Source organism: Paramisgurnus dabryanus, chromosome 10, assembly GCF_030506205.2.
Source record: "Paramisgurnus dabryanus chromosome 10, PD_genome_1.1, whole genome shotgun sequence".
NCBI lineage: Eukaryota > Metazoa > Chordata > Actinopteri > Cypriniformes > Cobitidae > Paramisgurnus > Paramisgurnus dabryanus.
The window spans coordinates 39,684,339-39,700,773 of record NC_133346.1 but is presented as its reverse complement, the minus strand read 5'-3'; the positions used below and the strand labels follow the sequence as shown (position 1 = coordinate 39,700,773).

The 16,435-nt window shown below is 36.5% G+C and overlaps 1 protein-coding gene across 1 annotated transcript in view; it reads right to left on the bottom strand.

Annotated features, from left to right (window-relative positions):
- Positions 1–13,420, bottom strand: part of LOC135718311 (uncharacterized) — a 34,347-nt gene extending 20,927 nt beyond the window's left edge. Inside the window, exons 1-2 of the mRNA XM_073816131.1 lie at positions 13,190–13,420; positions 11,938–12,065 (exon numbers count right to left, since the gene is read on the bottom strand). Of these exons, the coding sequence (XP_073672232.1) occupies positions 11,938–12,065; positions 13,190–13,420 (359 nt within the window). The remainder of the gene's footprint in view (positions 1–11,937; positions 12,066–13,189) is intronic.
- Positions 13,421–16,435: the final 3,015 nt, after the last annotated feature.

Below are 16,435 nucleotides of genomic sequence, written 5' to 3'. Positions count from 1 at the left end.
AATCCTTCCTAAAATGCATTAAACTTTCATTTACAAAGACGTGAAACTCAGCGAGTGGTCAGGGGTGTTCACTGATATGCTCACACAAAAATCACTGCAAAAGATGCTTTCCAACAGGTTTTATCGTAGTTTTGTCCAACTCCATTGACTTGTATTTGATGTGCTGTGAGGTACGGTATTACCCCGCACCGGGAACGTCGTTTGTATTCTTGCAATTGGCAAAGGTGGATTAGCGCCACCACCTGGGGTGAAGTGTCTATTATTCAAGCTCTTAACTCTTTCCCCTCCATTGACGAGATATCTCGTCAATTAAGAGAAAACGCTTCCCCGCCAATGACGAGATTTTCCGTCTTTCCGCAATACCGCTATTATCCACCAGGTGCAACTTTTTAAAACCGGAAGTATTGCCCTATGGCAAGCTGCTGCATGTCCGTGTCTGTTTTAAAGATCGCTCTGAATGGGATCTCTATGAAAAGTCCGTCACAAAAATGGAATTATCTCTGCTTTTTGCTCAAAATATGGTGTTTTTGCAGAAACCTACCCATATTCAAAAGCTGATTGCAAAAGAACCACTAAAGGTAGGATGAAACGGGTTTTTTTGTTTGAAAGCAGAGGGTCTGTTCTTTCATTTGGTATATTGTATGTTTATATATTTAACCCTCTGGGGTCTAAGGGGTTTTTAGGGCCCTGGGGAAGTTTTGACATGCACTGACATTTGTGCTTTTTTCAGTTGCTTGAAAACATATTAATGGCAAAAGTCTCATAACACTGTGTTCATCACAAACTGGGCTACAATATCATATAATCAACATGTATGTACATGTTTGTATTTTTGAGAGTAAAATATATATATATATTTCTATTGAAATATTTTCTATAATATCACAAGTATAAGTTACCTTTTAAAAACCATAGTAGCCTAATCATGGTAAAGGTACTGTTTGGCCATCATAAAGTGAACACAGGGTTTGTGTTTGGCGAGAGGTTTACTTTTGTGCAGTAAAAAGTTCAAAAGAACAACTGCCTATCGTTGTCTGGACTCCTATTTGTGTTTTTGTAATCATTATAGTAGAAACACAACCAGGGACACGCGTGATAAACTTATCAATGTTTGTTTACAGCCGCCGCCATTACCTCACGTGTTGATCATGAAAGCAGTGAATGTGTGCACATGCGAGTGATCCTGTGTTTAATAAACTTGCTGTGCGGAGATATGCGCTTAGACGCAACTAAATAAGGATTGTACTGTTTGCAATCGTGTATTTTATAAGAATACCAAAAAGCGCGTTGAGTTTCCTGACTCGCGTGTTTGTGTATGTGCGTTCCCGTCACCTCAGCTGTTTGACGGAAGACAAAGAAAACACTCGCGTCTGGAGATACTGACACACATCCGCAAGTAAATAAGGATTTAGATGTCGGACATTGATCCCTTCACACTGACGAAGCACACACACTCGCGTCTGTCTGGAGATTTAGGCGCGAGTAAACAAGTATGTGATGTGTGCAATCGCATCTTTTATAATGATACCACAAAGCGCTTCAAATATGAGGCATTGTGTGTTTGTGTGTGCGTTTGGACATCGATCGAGTCACACTCGCGTCTGGAGATAACTTTAGTTACAGTCACGAGTAAACAAGTATATGTCATGTTTCCAGCACTCGGATTAAAACTCAACACAGCAGTGAATGGCTGCAGAGACGGAATGTCCATTGACTGTGGGGTTGACTAATGAATATGGATGAACTCTGCTCTTCTCTTCAATGGAGCGGGGCGTGGCTCATTATAGATAATGAAGCAACAGAAGAAAGACGGTACATCTCTCTCTTCTAATACAGTTAACAACGAATTACAATATTTGTTTTCGATTTCACTTACATCTTCCAAAAGCAGACATTCTAAGCATTATGTAGACATTTATCTTTTGTTTATAGGACAAATATTCGTTAAGTTACAGTTAATTTTTCTGATGTGTTTCTGAAAGGACTTCACTGAGGGAGAGAGAACAAAATGGCATCATGTTTATTTTCTTAATTTTGCGAAAAGCACAACATGCTGTTTTTATTGGGAGTGGACAGAAAAAAACTAGACAATTTAACGTTTAAATGATGTATAAATCATATCTGTATGTCAAAAATCAGCAGAGTTATCTAAGTCTCTTTGGGGAGTGATCGAAAAATAAAGAGTTTGCGGCGCCCGCGCCGCAGCCGACCCCAGAGTGTTAAAGAAGAACATTTTCTGGAAGGCATTAAACTTTGGTGAAAATCATGAAAAACGCTGGTGCTGGCTGGCAACTTTTTTTTAAACGCTGGCGGTGAAAGAGTTAATGGAAGAATATACGGGTGTGAGGCGTTTGGAAAAATAGGTCCACAAGTTTACAACGAATGCTAAAACACCTGTTGAAAAGCATCTTTTGCAGCGATTTTTGTGTGAGCATATCAGTGAACGCCCCTGACCACTCGATGAGTTTCACATCTTAGTAAACGAAAGTGTAATGCATTTTAGGAAGGATTGTTCCTGTGCACCTATACACCCATTGTAGAGGTGGGAGGTAAACAACAAACACCCGTAAATTCTTGGATATGTCGAAATTTCAGTCAAAACCGTTCTATTTCATTATAAACAATCTGAAAACAGGGCTTTAAGTGTAAAATACCGAACTTGTCCCTTAAGTTCTGACCAGATGCGTGATCGCGTCACCGCACGTGCGTCCGATGAAACGTTTGGGACATACTCTTATAATCTATACGAACTAAAGTTATACTTGGTAAAATATTGTATTGTAGCACTATATTGGTGTTTTTAAAAAGTAAACATGTTTACAGCAAAGTAGTGATTAGCAAACAAGCTAATATCGCAAACAGATTTTATGTACAGTAAATATCTAGTCTTATCTCAAATTTGGTCATGTGTCCCTATTAATATTTACAATCCATGTTTCCTGAAGTTCTGTTAAAATGTGTGAAAATTATTTATTTTCTGTGTTTCATCCTGATACAAAACAACACATTTAAAGGGCCAATATTACGGCCATTATTTTTTTCTAGGTTTTGTACAGTCACCATAATCAGGGTTTCTGCAGGTTTCAACAAGTCTAATTTAAGACATTTTAAGACCTTTTTAAGACCATAATGAATTAAATTTAAGACCTATATCACGACAATGAAGTCCAATTTTATAGTCCAGTGTGAAAGCATCCATTTGTTTTTTAGAACCTTTTATCTTTATTAACAAAAAACAGTATTTTCTAGGGGTGTGACAAGACACTTGTTCCGCAAGATGAAACGAGACTGGTTCACAGGAATAAGATCAGACAAGATTTTTACACTTTGCTGATATTACAAGTTTTTCACCTAAAAAGTCATACGAAGTTTTAAGAAATCCCCAATGATAAAATATATGAAGAAAAATAGCATTATAATTAACTAAAATCACATAATTTTAAAATGTTTTAACCAATCTAGGGGTTTCACTAACAATTATTTTGGTAAGGATGATGATCAAGTAATCTGATATTTTTTGGTAATAAAAATAGAGCTAAATGGGCCAAAGCATTTACGATGACAATAGTGATGAGACAATAATAATTGGTTCAAATAATGTATAATGTGCATAAAATAAACACAAGGTTTTATATAACAACAATGTTAAAATATTAGGTGTGGTTACCCAGATTAAAACTGGACTAGGTCTTATTTATATTAGGACATTTAAGGAGTTTTTTTTTTTTTAAATATAACTTACAAAATACATTACTGGTGTGCATCTTGAGACAAAACATTGGCAGTGAAATATTTTATGGCAAAAATAGAAATAATTAAATTGATGAGACCAGGACTAAGGGAAAGAGTGTAGTAGATCCACCCTCCGGAGCAGAGGGGGCGCTAATGCACCTATAAGCTAGGTGCCAACCGCCATTAAAAGAAAAAAGAAGACAGGCTTCGTTCGTTTTTGGACTTGGCAGTGGAGCCAAACGTTTATCGGATGTCTGATGGAGCAGAAGCCGTGGTGCTTAAAACTGCTGATGCAGATGTTTAGCATGCCGTGGTGCTCTTTAGGGCTACTGCTGCAGGCACAACAGAACGGAGAAATGCCGGATGTTTTTAACAGGTTTCTGCAGCGGCTTTATGTTTCTTACATTGCATGTGTGACACTAAAGCTTTGATGCCCATTGTTCTGAGTTTTACAGCTTTCTTGCAAAATAAACAACGGACCCCGTACGCTAACTTGTCTTTACCACGGAGCAAAATCAGGATTAAGTAACCAGTTTTCATTAAATGTGCACTTCCCCATAGCTAAAACTCACACTTTTCTCCATTTGCTTATACCCGGTCCACGCACTTTAGCGAATTCCCCGCAAACTTGTGCGTTAGTAGATTCCACCTATTCAGTTTTTCCTGACACATGAGACGAACATGTATAAAACAGTTACAATCTTCTTGGCGGTGTTGGTTGGACAACATTTTAAGACCTTTGATACCCGGATTTAAGACATTTTAATGCTTATTAAGGCCTTATTTTCATACTACGGAATTTAAGACGTTTTAAGACTTTTTAAGGATCCGCGGACACCCTGATAATGTAATTGGACATGGGTTGCACAAATCTTTGCTTTTGTCTGTATGTTTACATCTTTTTCATCTTAAAAGATTATAGCCTGGTTTCATAGACAAGGCAAACTAAAATTCATGTTGGAGTTGTTTTAACAAAAAACATAGTCTCAAGATGGAAAGAGTAATTTTGTGTAAATTAACATTTTTAAAAGCAACTTGCCTGTTCTAATTTTGCTAAAGCCTGGTCTTGTCCATAGAAATTACCCCATTAAGATTTTGAGGTTGGTCCAATTCACTTCTGTTGCAAGTGACTAAATTTAATTGTTGCTGTTTAACGAAAAGTTTGGGAGATTATTTGTGATAATCAACATTGACACAAATGCTGTCCATCTAGCTTAACTTGCATGAATTGTGGAATATTCTTTTAACTCTTTCACCGACAGCATTTTTTAAAAACGTTGCCAGCCAGCGCCAGCGTTTTTCATGATTTTCACCAAAGTTTAATGCCTTCCAGAAAATGTTCTTCTTTAAATATATAAACATACAATATACCAAATGAAAGAACAGACCCTCTGCTTTCAAACAAAAAAAAAAACGTTTCATCCTACCTTTAGTGGTTCTTTTGCAATCAGCTTTTGAATATGGGTAGGTTTTTGCATAAACACCATATTTTGAGCAAAAAGCAGAGATAATTCCATTTTTATGACGGATTTTTCATAGAGATCCCATTCAGAGCGATCTTTAAAACAGACACGGACATGCAGCAGCTTGCCATAGGGTAATACTTCCGGTTTTAAAAAGTTGCGGAAGGGCGCCACCTGGTGGATAATAGCGGTATTGCGGAAAGACGGAAAATCTCGTCATTGGCGGGGAAGCGTTTTCTCTTAATTGACGAGATATCTCGTCAATGGCGGGGAAAGAGTTAATGATATGTAGGGATGCGTCATTTCATGTCTTCATTTTGTTTTCAGCTGCAGAGACACCGATCCTTCTTTTCTTCAGACTCTCAAGTTACAAATTGAGGAGCTCTTGGAGGCCTCCAATGGCTTGGAAAATGTATCCAGGCAGATTGAGGAGATTGTTTCCACTATACAGGGAGCAGCACAGCGGGCAAACCTAGTGATAGTCTTAAAGGAAACTTTCATGTGTCTAATTTGCAGAGGTACACAAAACAAAATGCATCTCAATGCACTAAACAAATTTCTAAACCAGAAGAAACAAATATGATGCTAAAAAGTAGTATGGATATCACTAAAATTATGTTTGCTAATTTATTTGCAAGTATGAATCTTAGTAACTGCTTATTTTAGTCATATATTGACTTTTCTTTCAGCTATCACTGAAGAACCAGTTCTCACATCATGCTGTAGGAGTGTGGTTGGATGCAAAGCCTGCATTCAGCAATGGATGGAGAACTCAAGGCAGTGTCCTAAATGTAGATCTGAAAATTTTGTCCTCACAGAAGTTGCAGGGCTATCCAATGTTCTTGAAGTCACTAAGAGTTTAATATAGTTCTGTGTAAAGATTATGCATTTTTTTCACTTGCTGCTTTTGTTTACGTAGTAAGGTTCAAGCAGGATATATGCAAATGTGAAATTTTTTAAAACCGTTCAGTGAATATCATTGAAGACATGTTAAAAAAATTCTGAACACGTTCAGTTTTGGCTGCATGTGTTGTTGTGCAGATACAGTTAATAAAGTTTTTGCAGATTACATTTTGCATTGTACTAACTGGCATGCAGGTACTTAACTGTGCAGATTTGTTGAGATTTTAACACCCAATCCCAGTTTCCAATGCACTTTCAATTTGAGTTGGAGCTAAGCTTTGCAGGACCGTGTCCCTGACAATAGCGCTTCACCTTATTCTAATGCAATTTATCAGTATGTAGTATATTTTAAGAAACAGCTCATGACAAACATTTAATGCATAAACCAGTAGGAATTAACAATGCCTTGATGGAAACTAGAGTGAAATGTGTGAATTTTTGAATTAGACTTGATAAAGTGCAAATGGAAAGTTTAAATTTTTTGTGAAGGAACAAAGCTGGGTTGTGTGAAATTTGTTCTTATACTCGTTATCAGCCTATTCATAACAGTACAAATTAAGCGTATACATAAGTTGTAGCGCAAATGGAGAGGAATCAAGTAAATCAAAATATCTTACCCCCTCTGGTGGACAACATTCGGTATTACGGTCTTCATTGCTCAGATAAGGTGGCAAGTCAAAGGGATTTATTTTAGGGATTGATCTTCATCCATCTTCAACCAAGTAGATAAGACACACCAACGCATATCAGACCATTCTGAAGCTCTCAGGTCAATTTGGTCAACATTACAGCTCCAGCAGGAGAAAGTCCAATCTTATATGGCCACTTCCTTAAGGTCGTACATGTAAACTAATATTCAAAATTAATTACGTGTTATATCCACCTACTTAGTATCTTTAAATCGAAATAAAAGAGTGGAGTGTGACAAGGACATATTATTATGGTAATGTGTAGCCTATTAGTTTTTATTTACACATTAATTCCGAAGAGATGGAACTACTCACAGTATTTATCAATAATACATGCAACAATTACACAATATATAAAATACAAAATATTCTCCTTACAAAAGTTTTTAAGGTTTACAACAAACAAAATATCAAACCTATATTTTTAAGCTAAGTTTCCACAAAATAAACATCGTTTTGCTACAATAAACCATGGTTGTTGATTGTATCAACCTGCAGATGGTCAATGTGCCAAAAACATGATTACTACACTTTAACCTTAAAAAAAGACTTATTTTAAATACTTATTTTAAAGAATGTCAGCAACGATAGCTTACATTAAAGGTGTCGCTTACAAAGTCACATGCAGCTTTAATTATGATAACGTTTTGCTGCTTCGTTCACAGTGAGTGGTTGTTAAAGAAAATATTTTAATTAAAATCAAGCACTTGATAAATTTTTGTAAGTGACAAACTGTAATAAGCAATAATTAGGTCCCAGCAACATATTTCTGCATCAAATGTCATAACTGTTAACTGTAGGCGGCGCTTAAGGTTGCAAAAATAGCCTATCAAAGACGGACTTGGCAGTGACTCTTCCTCTGCCTGGCAGAATTAAGGCTGTACAGAAGATCGATTTCACCCAATCAGATGAAAGGGGTGTTTTAGCGCCGCCCACATGTGCGAATGCAATATTGAACCATAAAACCGATTTCTGAAAGGCAAACAAAAAATGAGAAATCGAGCCGAAATCCCATTTTCCGTTTAGTGAACTAAACGAAAAAACGAAAAACAAGTCATCTTTCTATTTCTCGTTATTTCATTTTAGATAGGATATCAAATGAATAAAACGTACACGGACCGGTAGGGCATCTAATTTTGAAAAATTGAATAACGGTAGCAAACTATGAAATCACGATCTCACCCTCCATTCAAATCGCCATTCAAAGTCATGCCTATTTCAAAACACATGAACACGCACAGATCAGACGTCCACATCTCATGTCTAATTCACCAGTGAGAAAGTGAATAACATTACCAAAATAACCAACATAAACAAGGTGATGTGTAGTTTGAAAACAAAATCTACTTGATTAAGTAAAACTTTAACAATTTAAAATGTTGAAACAATATATTTTTATATACGAGAGCTAAAAGAAGGCCTTAAATTTACCTATAATTGTGGGCTTTTGCACTGTTATTAGAAAACTGTAGGAATGCAGGCAAGCTTTGTGGATGCTTCCTATGCTGTTTGGAAGCATCCCATGTTGTATGGATGGCTTGTGGTAGAAAGACTTGTGCTATAGTAGAAATTAGATTAAACAGATAAGTAATATGGCTGAAGTCAACTAAAAGTTAGAAACATTTTGTAATTTTGTACAACTTACTTGGAAATTAAATTACATTTATAAACTATGTAAACAAGAAATTCTAGTGTATACACTAAACACAAAAACCTTGCCTGTGTGTACCTTTGGAGTTCTAGAAAGAAGAGGTATAATGTCAAATGTAGTACTTTGATTGCTGAGTACAAGATGGGATGCAGTTGCTAATAATCTGGACATCTTGGAATCTCAGCATGAGTGGTACATGGAATGGACAAAAACATGATGCACAAAGCAGTACTACAAATATCTTAGTTCCATATGGGCAGAAATTCCATATAAGTGAAATACCTTACCTGACTTCATCTTGCTTGTTAATGTTGTAGTACCAAATAAAACAATTAAGTTAATAATTTTATGTAAATAATCTAATAACAAACCTTTTCCAGTTGCAAACCTGTAAAGCATTTTGTAGACATCAATCTTAGTGTCAGTGTCACATGGTAGAACAGACAAAGTCAAAAAGACATAAGATAAATCAAAGTTATATAGTGTTTATATACATGCACATTACCCTACTGTAACTAGCACTGCCTCATGATAACTATAATAAGTTGAAATAATTTCAATTGAAATATTTTGCACATCTTTAACATACACATTGCACATTTTGACTGTATCCATGAAATGCCATCAACATCCTAATTGTAGATGATGTTAAGCTATCCTCATTGAAGTCTCCCATAATCAGTTGAGTTCCTGGATGTTTCTCCAGATCAGAAATGACATGCAATACATTTAGTTGAAACAGGTTAATTGGATACAGAGCAACATTAAAACAGACATGTGGAATTATCAAGTATAGACACTCCAAATTGCAAGGTTCTGGAATGATGACATTAGAAACCATATTTTTACAACAGTATATTCCAACTTCACCTCCTCGTTGTCGTTTTAAATTACTGAAAAGAGGTCTGCTGCTGTCATAACAATTAAGTCTTGAATTATGCTTAAAAGTAAATCCTGGTATCTCTACGCTGTCTTCCTTGTTTTCAGCTTTTAACCAAGTTTCAGTTAAAGGGGACATTCCATGAAAATCAGACTTTTTCCATGTTTAAGTGCTACAATCGGGTCCCCAGTGCTTCTACCAACCGAGAAAACATGAAAAATAGCAATCCTGTAACTTTGTTTTGGTAAGGCTCTCTCTGTAAGCATGTGAATTTATAGGTCATTCGGATTTCGCTCCCCAGATGACGTAGGTAGGGGATCTTATTATAATGATAACGCCCCTTCATCTGCGCTATCCAACCATGATGCTGCCTCGAGTGCGAGAGTCAGAGAGAAAGAATGACTGACAGCACGACGCGTTTGTATTCCCTCAAACACAAACAGGAGCCTACAATCTTATAACTTGTAGTTTTAATAATCTTTCTAAAGATTGAATTAACGTTCTAACGGATTAACCTTACCGTAGTGCAAGAGAGAGAGCGAGTGAGCGAACGAACGAGAGAGAGAGAGCAACGCAACGGTTCAATCAAATATGTTGTTTAATATGTTTCTCTGAAGTTTATATGAATGAACATGAGGATTAATGCACTGCATGAGACAGAGTGAGAGAACAACGCGTATTCACTATCATACACAATAAGCATAAATATGTTGTGTATTGTTTCTCTGAAGTTTCAAATGAATACGAGGAATTACAAGATAGAGAGTGAGAGACTGACAGAAACGCGAATGTGTTCAATATGTGTACACAATAAACTTAAACATGTCATTTGATCTGTTTCTCTAAAGTTTAAGCATTAAATGTGTTGTTTTATTACAGATCATTTAAATGTGCTCATGTGGTTTGGTCAAAAAGTAAACTTCTGAGTGCTTGTGGAAGTGTATTTTATTGTAACATGCTGAAAATCATTGTGCCTGTTTAAAACACTGGCAGCATGAGACCTAAAAGTCTTTATTTTTATTCCACAATGTTCCCCATCTGCTGATAAACATGTATTTAGTATGCATAAAACAGATGATTGACTTTTTAAACTTGTTAAAATATATAATGCTTAGCATCGCTTACATAACTTCTTTTGTGAGAATATCTCCCTGATGCTCTGTCTTGACTACAGCGCGAGCGCTTGAGACTCCGCCCACCTGAGCAGCTCATTTGGATTTAAAGGGATACACACAAAAAGTTGCATTTTTGCTCAGGCCCATAAAGTGCCTATTTTAACATGCCACAATAAATTACCTATATGGTATTTTGAGCTAAAACTTCACATATGTACTCTGGGGACATCAAAGTTTTATTTCATATCTTAAAAACGTCTTGTGGAATGTCCCCTTTAAACAAATACAATCTGTAAAACGTTTATTGTTGTATTGTTGATTGTTTGTATTATTGTTATTGATGTCTGACTGATTCGTGTACAGAACTTTGTTAAGCCTCCGCGGTTTAAAAAAAGTGCTTTATAAATAAAATTTGATTTGATTTGTATCTAAAAGCTGTCTTTGAGCTTGAACATCTTGAATGGGAGCTTGAAGACTTTACCATATTTTCATTGCATTCTCAATCTTATCATTACAATATATGGCAGACTCCTTAAAGTTTTGAATTATTAGTCCATTAATAGTTCTTACCCGACTCATGCTTGTCCTGGAGCAAAGATCTTGTCAAGTGATACAACAGCTTTATCTACTGTGAGCCCTTGCACTTTGTGAACAGTGCGTGCCCATGCCAATTTCAGTGGAAACTGACATCTTATACCACCAGCGTTTGTGACTTGATCTTCTTGTGCTTCAATTACAGTTGCATTTTGGGAAAATCTCAGCTGTTGTTTTGATCGCTGAATTTTACCAACATCATAAAATTCTATGTGCATTGCTGATGGGAAATGATTGTCATCGTCATCATTGTGTTTCTGACTTACACTTACCTGGACCATCAGGCCAACATCCACATTTTTCTTTAACATTACTCACTTTAACACCTAAGGAAACAAACGTAGATAAACAAGAGATGAAAACGTTTGTATGCATTCCAACCTTGGGTTCCATTCGTCTAGTTTTTGGATTCCTCACAAAATCTCGGGCTTGAATACTGATCACATCAGGATAACACTTGTGAAGGCTAAGCATGTTATATTCATCAACTTCAGCATTTGTAGGAAATATATGACTATCAGTTCATGCCTCAACAGTTTCACATTGCTTCAGCATGTTAACATCACTTAGACTCAGAGGTTCATTCTTTTTACGAACTCGCAGACGATTTAACATTTCAGCAAAAGATGCATCTTGTCCCAAAGGTTCACTCCTTTTGCATCAACTTAGATGGGAGTACCTTTAACAGGCGAAAGCTGATAAAAATCTCCTACAGCAATAATGCATACTTTTCCAAAGACAGAGTAGTCACCGATTTGCTTTATTTGTCTCAACCTGCCATGAAGATATGACGAAAGATAATGGTCAACCATTGAAATTTCATCAATGATCCAATTTGCAAACATGCCATTTTGGAACGTAGAGAACTGATTTTGTCATCACTTAAAGACACACTATGCAGTTATTTTACCTTAATATAACAGCTTCAAAGTTTTTCTGGTGGTAAACAAAGTCATAGTAGGGCGAATCATCCTCCTGTTGAAGCTCGGGGAGGACGCCGCTAGAAAAACCAGCAATGCAAGCTTGAGAGGATCGCTCCTTGACAAATATTGCAAGAATCACAACTTGCTTTACGGCAACGACGTCACACACGTTAGGCTTGTTTGACTTTGTGCGGCGCTGCAAAAAACGCCCGCCGGATGACATCAAATTACAGCGAGAATGATCCAAGACGGCACTTTTACATCATCTGGCTGTCGGTTCTTGCAGCGCCGCACGAAGTCGATCAAGCCTATAACAACAACTGCACGCGCGAATTTGAGATGTGATGCTAAACGATTTAAAAGTTAAGAAAGCGCGTTCGGAAGAGAGTAGGTAAAGGAAAAGAGAATCTGACCACGTTAGGAACCGGACAAGGGTCCCACTCCCACTCGGTCAGGCTTTTACTCGTTGGCGTGAGCTAAAAGACCGCACTGGATGCAACAGGGATGCTGATCTGGTGATCTTGTTGATGGACTAGTAAGTAAATCTCTTATTTGTAAACTTGTTTGGGCTCTATGTTGTATGTTGTTGCGCTTGCTTGTAGTATGTCATGCGATTATCATGACAACAGTTGTCAATATCTCACATAATTATCAGGACATAAATAAAGCCTAGAGGTTGTTAATAGTATAACATAAACATGCACAATTTGCAAACTATAATGATAAATAGCAATAATCATGTATAGTGACATAATAACGGCCAATGTTATTTAATGCAAAGTACACAATTAACTTTGTCATGGCATTTTGTAATGTTTACATTACAATAAAAAAACACAAATAAAATTATTCAGTAGACATAGACTATAGACGGTTTACTTGTGATTTAGCTGCAATCATGTAAAAACGTTATAAGCCAGCAAACGCGGTAGGCTACTTTATTATTATATGTCTACTCTACACTTGGAATAAACTTCTTATTATCCTATTAATATAATCTCTAGTTTAGTAGACTATGCAGTAGCCTAATATTTGTATGAAATTGTGAAACATTAACTGGTCATTATCTTCGGAGGTTTACAGAGTGGGGGTGGAAAATTACGACAGTTGCAAATATTCCCCAGCGACTCTATGCATTTTCGGAATTTTTGTCAAACAGCAACCCTAGAGCGCCTTTAAGGGTTGATATGGCAATCTGACATTAGCACCAATTGAAAGTGTGTTGTGTAGATCTATTACCCATGCACATTTTCCGACGTGTTCATCAACATCTGAGAATCGGGATTGCATCTCCTCCTGTAGCAGGATCATGTGACATGTGAACTCTTTGCTCAAGGATGCAGGTAAATTTCCCCCAGTCTGTTTGAAAAGTAACTGAAAGTGTTGCAGGGCCCGTTTGATCGGCTTGTTCTTTCTGAAGAAATCCTGGATTTCCTTGCATTCCAGGATAATTGCATCTGCGCTCTGCATGCGTTTGTTTGTCCCGTTATAGAGGCTAAAAATGTCAGCCAGGTATGATCTAATAAGAAATTAATCAGTCATTTCATCAAGCAGTTTCTCGTTGTTCACTCTCAGGAATTATTAAATTTTTCTTTCAGTTCAATAAAACAAACCAATACTTGACCCCTTGATAACCTGCGCACTTCGGATAGGAGAAGTCACTGATATAAGTCCACAAAACTCTCTTAACATGTTTTCCCAAGAGTTTTCAAAACAGGATATAGTAGTCTAGAGTCATTCTGCTTACTCATTCACATAAAACAATATATTGATTTACAATTTCAAAGTCACTTTTTGGTTAGGAAGGCAATATGCAAGGAGGCTGGAAGCTCTTGAATAATCAGTGATTGACAACTGAAGAACAAAACACTTGCATAATGAGCTGCATAATGAGCCATTAGGCCACAACGCCGTTATTGTTACGTGTTTGTTTGTGAAAGAAACACAAAAGAAATGCCTTCCCATGCAAGATCCTGCGTTAAATAAACTTACTGTTCAGAGATATACGCGAATATATAGATGTGTTTAGATGCGTCTTAATACAAAGTGCATCAAATATGAGGCATTTGTGTGTTTGTTTGTGCGTTTGGCCTTCGATCATGTCACACTGTCTGACGGAAGCACAAAGAAAACATTAGCGTCTGGAGATAACTTTTATTTCCAGGCGCGAGTAAACAAGTAGATGTGATGTTTGCAATCGCATCTTTTATAAAGATACCACAAATAGGGTTGTAACGGTATGAAATTTTCACGGTATGATAATCGTCTCAGAAACTATCACGATGTTCGTAGTTTCACGGTATATGTTCTAAAATTATTATTAGTATTATAATCATTAGCTATAATGACCCTTAAATGAATGAAAACAGATATATAAAAAAAACTTTTGAAAAAAAAGAAGAAAATAAAGCTGCATCACTCATTTGAACAAAATAAGTAAAAAAATAACTTAAAATTGACTTGTAATATAGATCATTTAAATGTGCTTTAGTGTTTTAAGAGAATGAGACGGAGAGCGAGAGGTTACCAGCGTTCACATGTAAACAAAACAGACATGTGCGCTTATAAACAACGCTTTATCAGGCATTATACTGAGATTAAACGACAAGAAAATGCCATTAAGACTTTTCTGAAGACCGTTCACTTCAGAGGTGCATTTATATAACAGCTTTGTGTCCAAAAACAGATCGGCCGAAAATTAAACACACATCCGTTTCCGATTTATGGCCGATTTTCATGACTGGATTTTGGGATTCCCTCTGCATCACGGAAATAATACTGTTTTAAAATATAAACAAAACACACCTTTATCTGCATAGAGGGATATGTTTGCGAATATGGTGCACATGTTCGACGTATTTTCTCCTTTTGCAGCCACTCTTCGTCCACATTTCTTGCAAACTGGATATCCATTTTTAAGGACAACACGTGCTCATTTTTGGGATACCCAAAGTATTCCCATAATGCAGATTTTAACTTTTTCTCAGCGGGGGATAGAGGTTAGATTTTGTGTTCTTTGGCCATGAAATTTTCTCTGCTGTACAGAGAAAAGCTATATGAGTGGTGTCTAGCAGTCATGTGAAATGAAGTATATATGCGCAGAAGCACAGATGAGATTTCCTTTATTATAATTTTTTCTAAAACCGGTATTAAGCAAATGTTTACAGTATGATAATCGTGCATGTTAATATCATGGTATACCGTCATCCCGGTATACCGTTACAACCCTAACCACAAAGCGTGTCAAAAATGAGGCATCGTGTAGGAGATAACTTTTAGTTACAGGCGCGAGTAAACTATTTAGATGTCATGTTTCCAGCATTAGGATTAAAACTCAACCTAGCCCTGAATGACTGCAGAGATGGAGTCTCCATTGATTTTGGGGTTGACTAATGAATATGGATGATCTCTGCTCTTCTCTTCAATGGAGCGGGGCATGGCTCATAAAAGATAATGCAGTAACAGGAGAAAGACTTTACATCTCCCTCTTTTAAAACAGTTAACAACGAATGACAATATTTGTTTTCGATCTCACTTACATCATTTTGAAGTAGACGTTAAAAGCATTATGTAGACATTTATCTTTTGTTTGTATGACAAGTATTCGTTAAGTTACAGTTTTAAGTTACAATTAAGTAAAAAAATTTCTGACGGGTTTCTGAAAGTTCTTCACTGAGTGAGAGAGAACAAAACGCGCATCATGTTTATTTTCTTAATTTTGCGAAAAGCACAACATTCTGTTTTAACTGGGAGTGGACAGGAAAAAACTAGACACATTAACGTTTTAAATGATGTATAAATCATATCTGTATGTCCAAAATCAGCAGAGTAATCGAAGTCTCTTTGCGGAGTGATTGAAAAAGAAAGAGTTTGCGGCGCCTGCAGTCGACCCCAGAGTGTTAATAAAGTTGACAACTTTTACAACCGTCTTGAACGTTTCATTAAGCTCATCAGAGAGGTTAAATGTTCTTCTTTAAATATATAAACATACTATATACCAAATGAAAGAACAGACCCTCTGCTTTCATACAAAAAAAACTGTTTCATCCTACCTTCAGTAGTTCTTTTGTATTCAGCTTTTGAATATGGCTAGGTTTCTGCAAAAACACCATATTTTGACCAAAAAGCAGAGATAATTCCATTTTTGTGACAGACTTTTCCTAGAGATCCCATTCAGAGCGATCTTTAAAACAGACACGGACATGCAGCTGCTTGCCATAGGGCAATACTTCCTGATGTCAGAAAATCCATCAACAGTAGAATCTGCTAGCTGTGACACCAGGTGAAGAGCCAAGGCATGGTTATATAAGTCGTTTAAATCAGTGAAGAACCAACATAGACTCCTAACCAGGATAACAGACTGTTCTTGTGGCAGTTTATTTCTTTGCTTTTCCACCGTTCCCAAAACTTCTTGAAAGTTTGTTAATTATTTATTTATTCATTATTGTCTGTGCATTTTGTTTATAGATATTGTCTTTATATTGT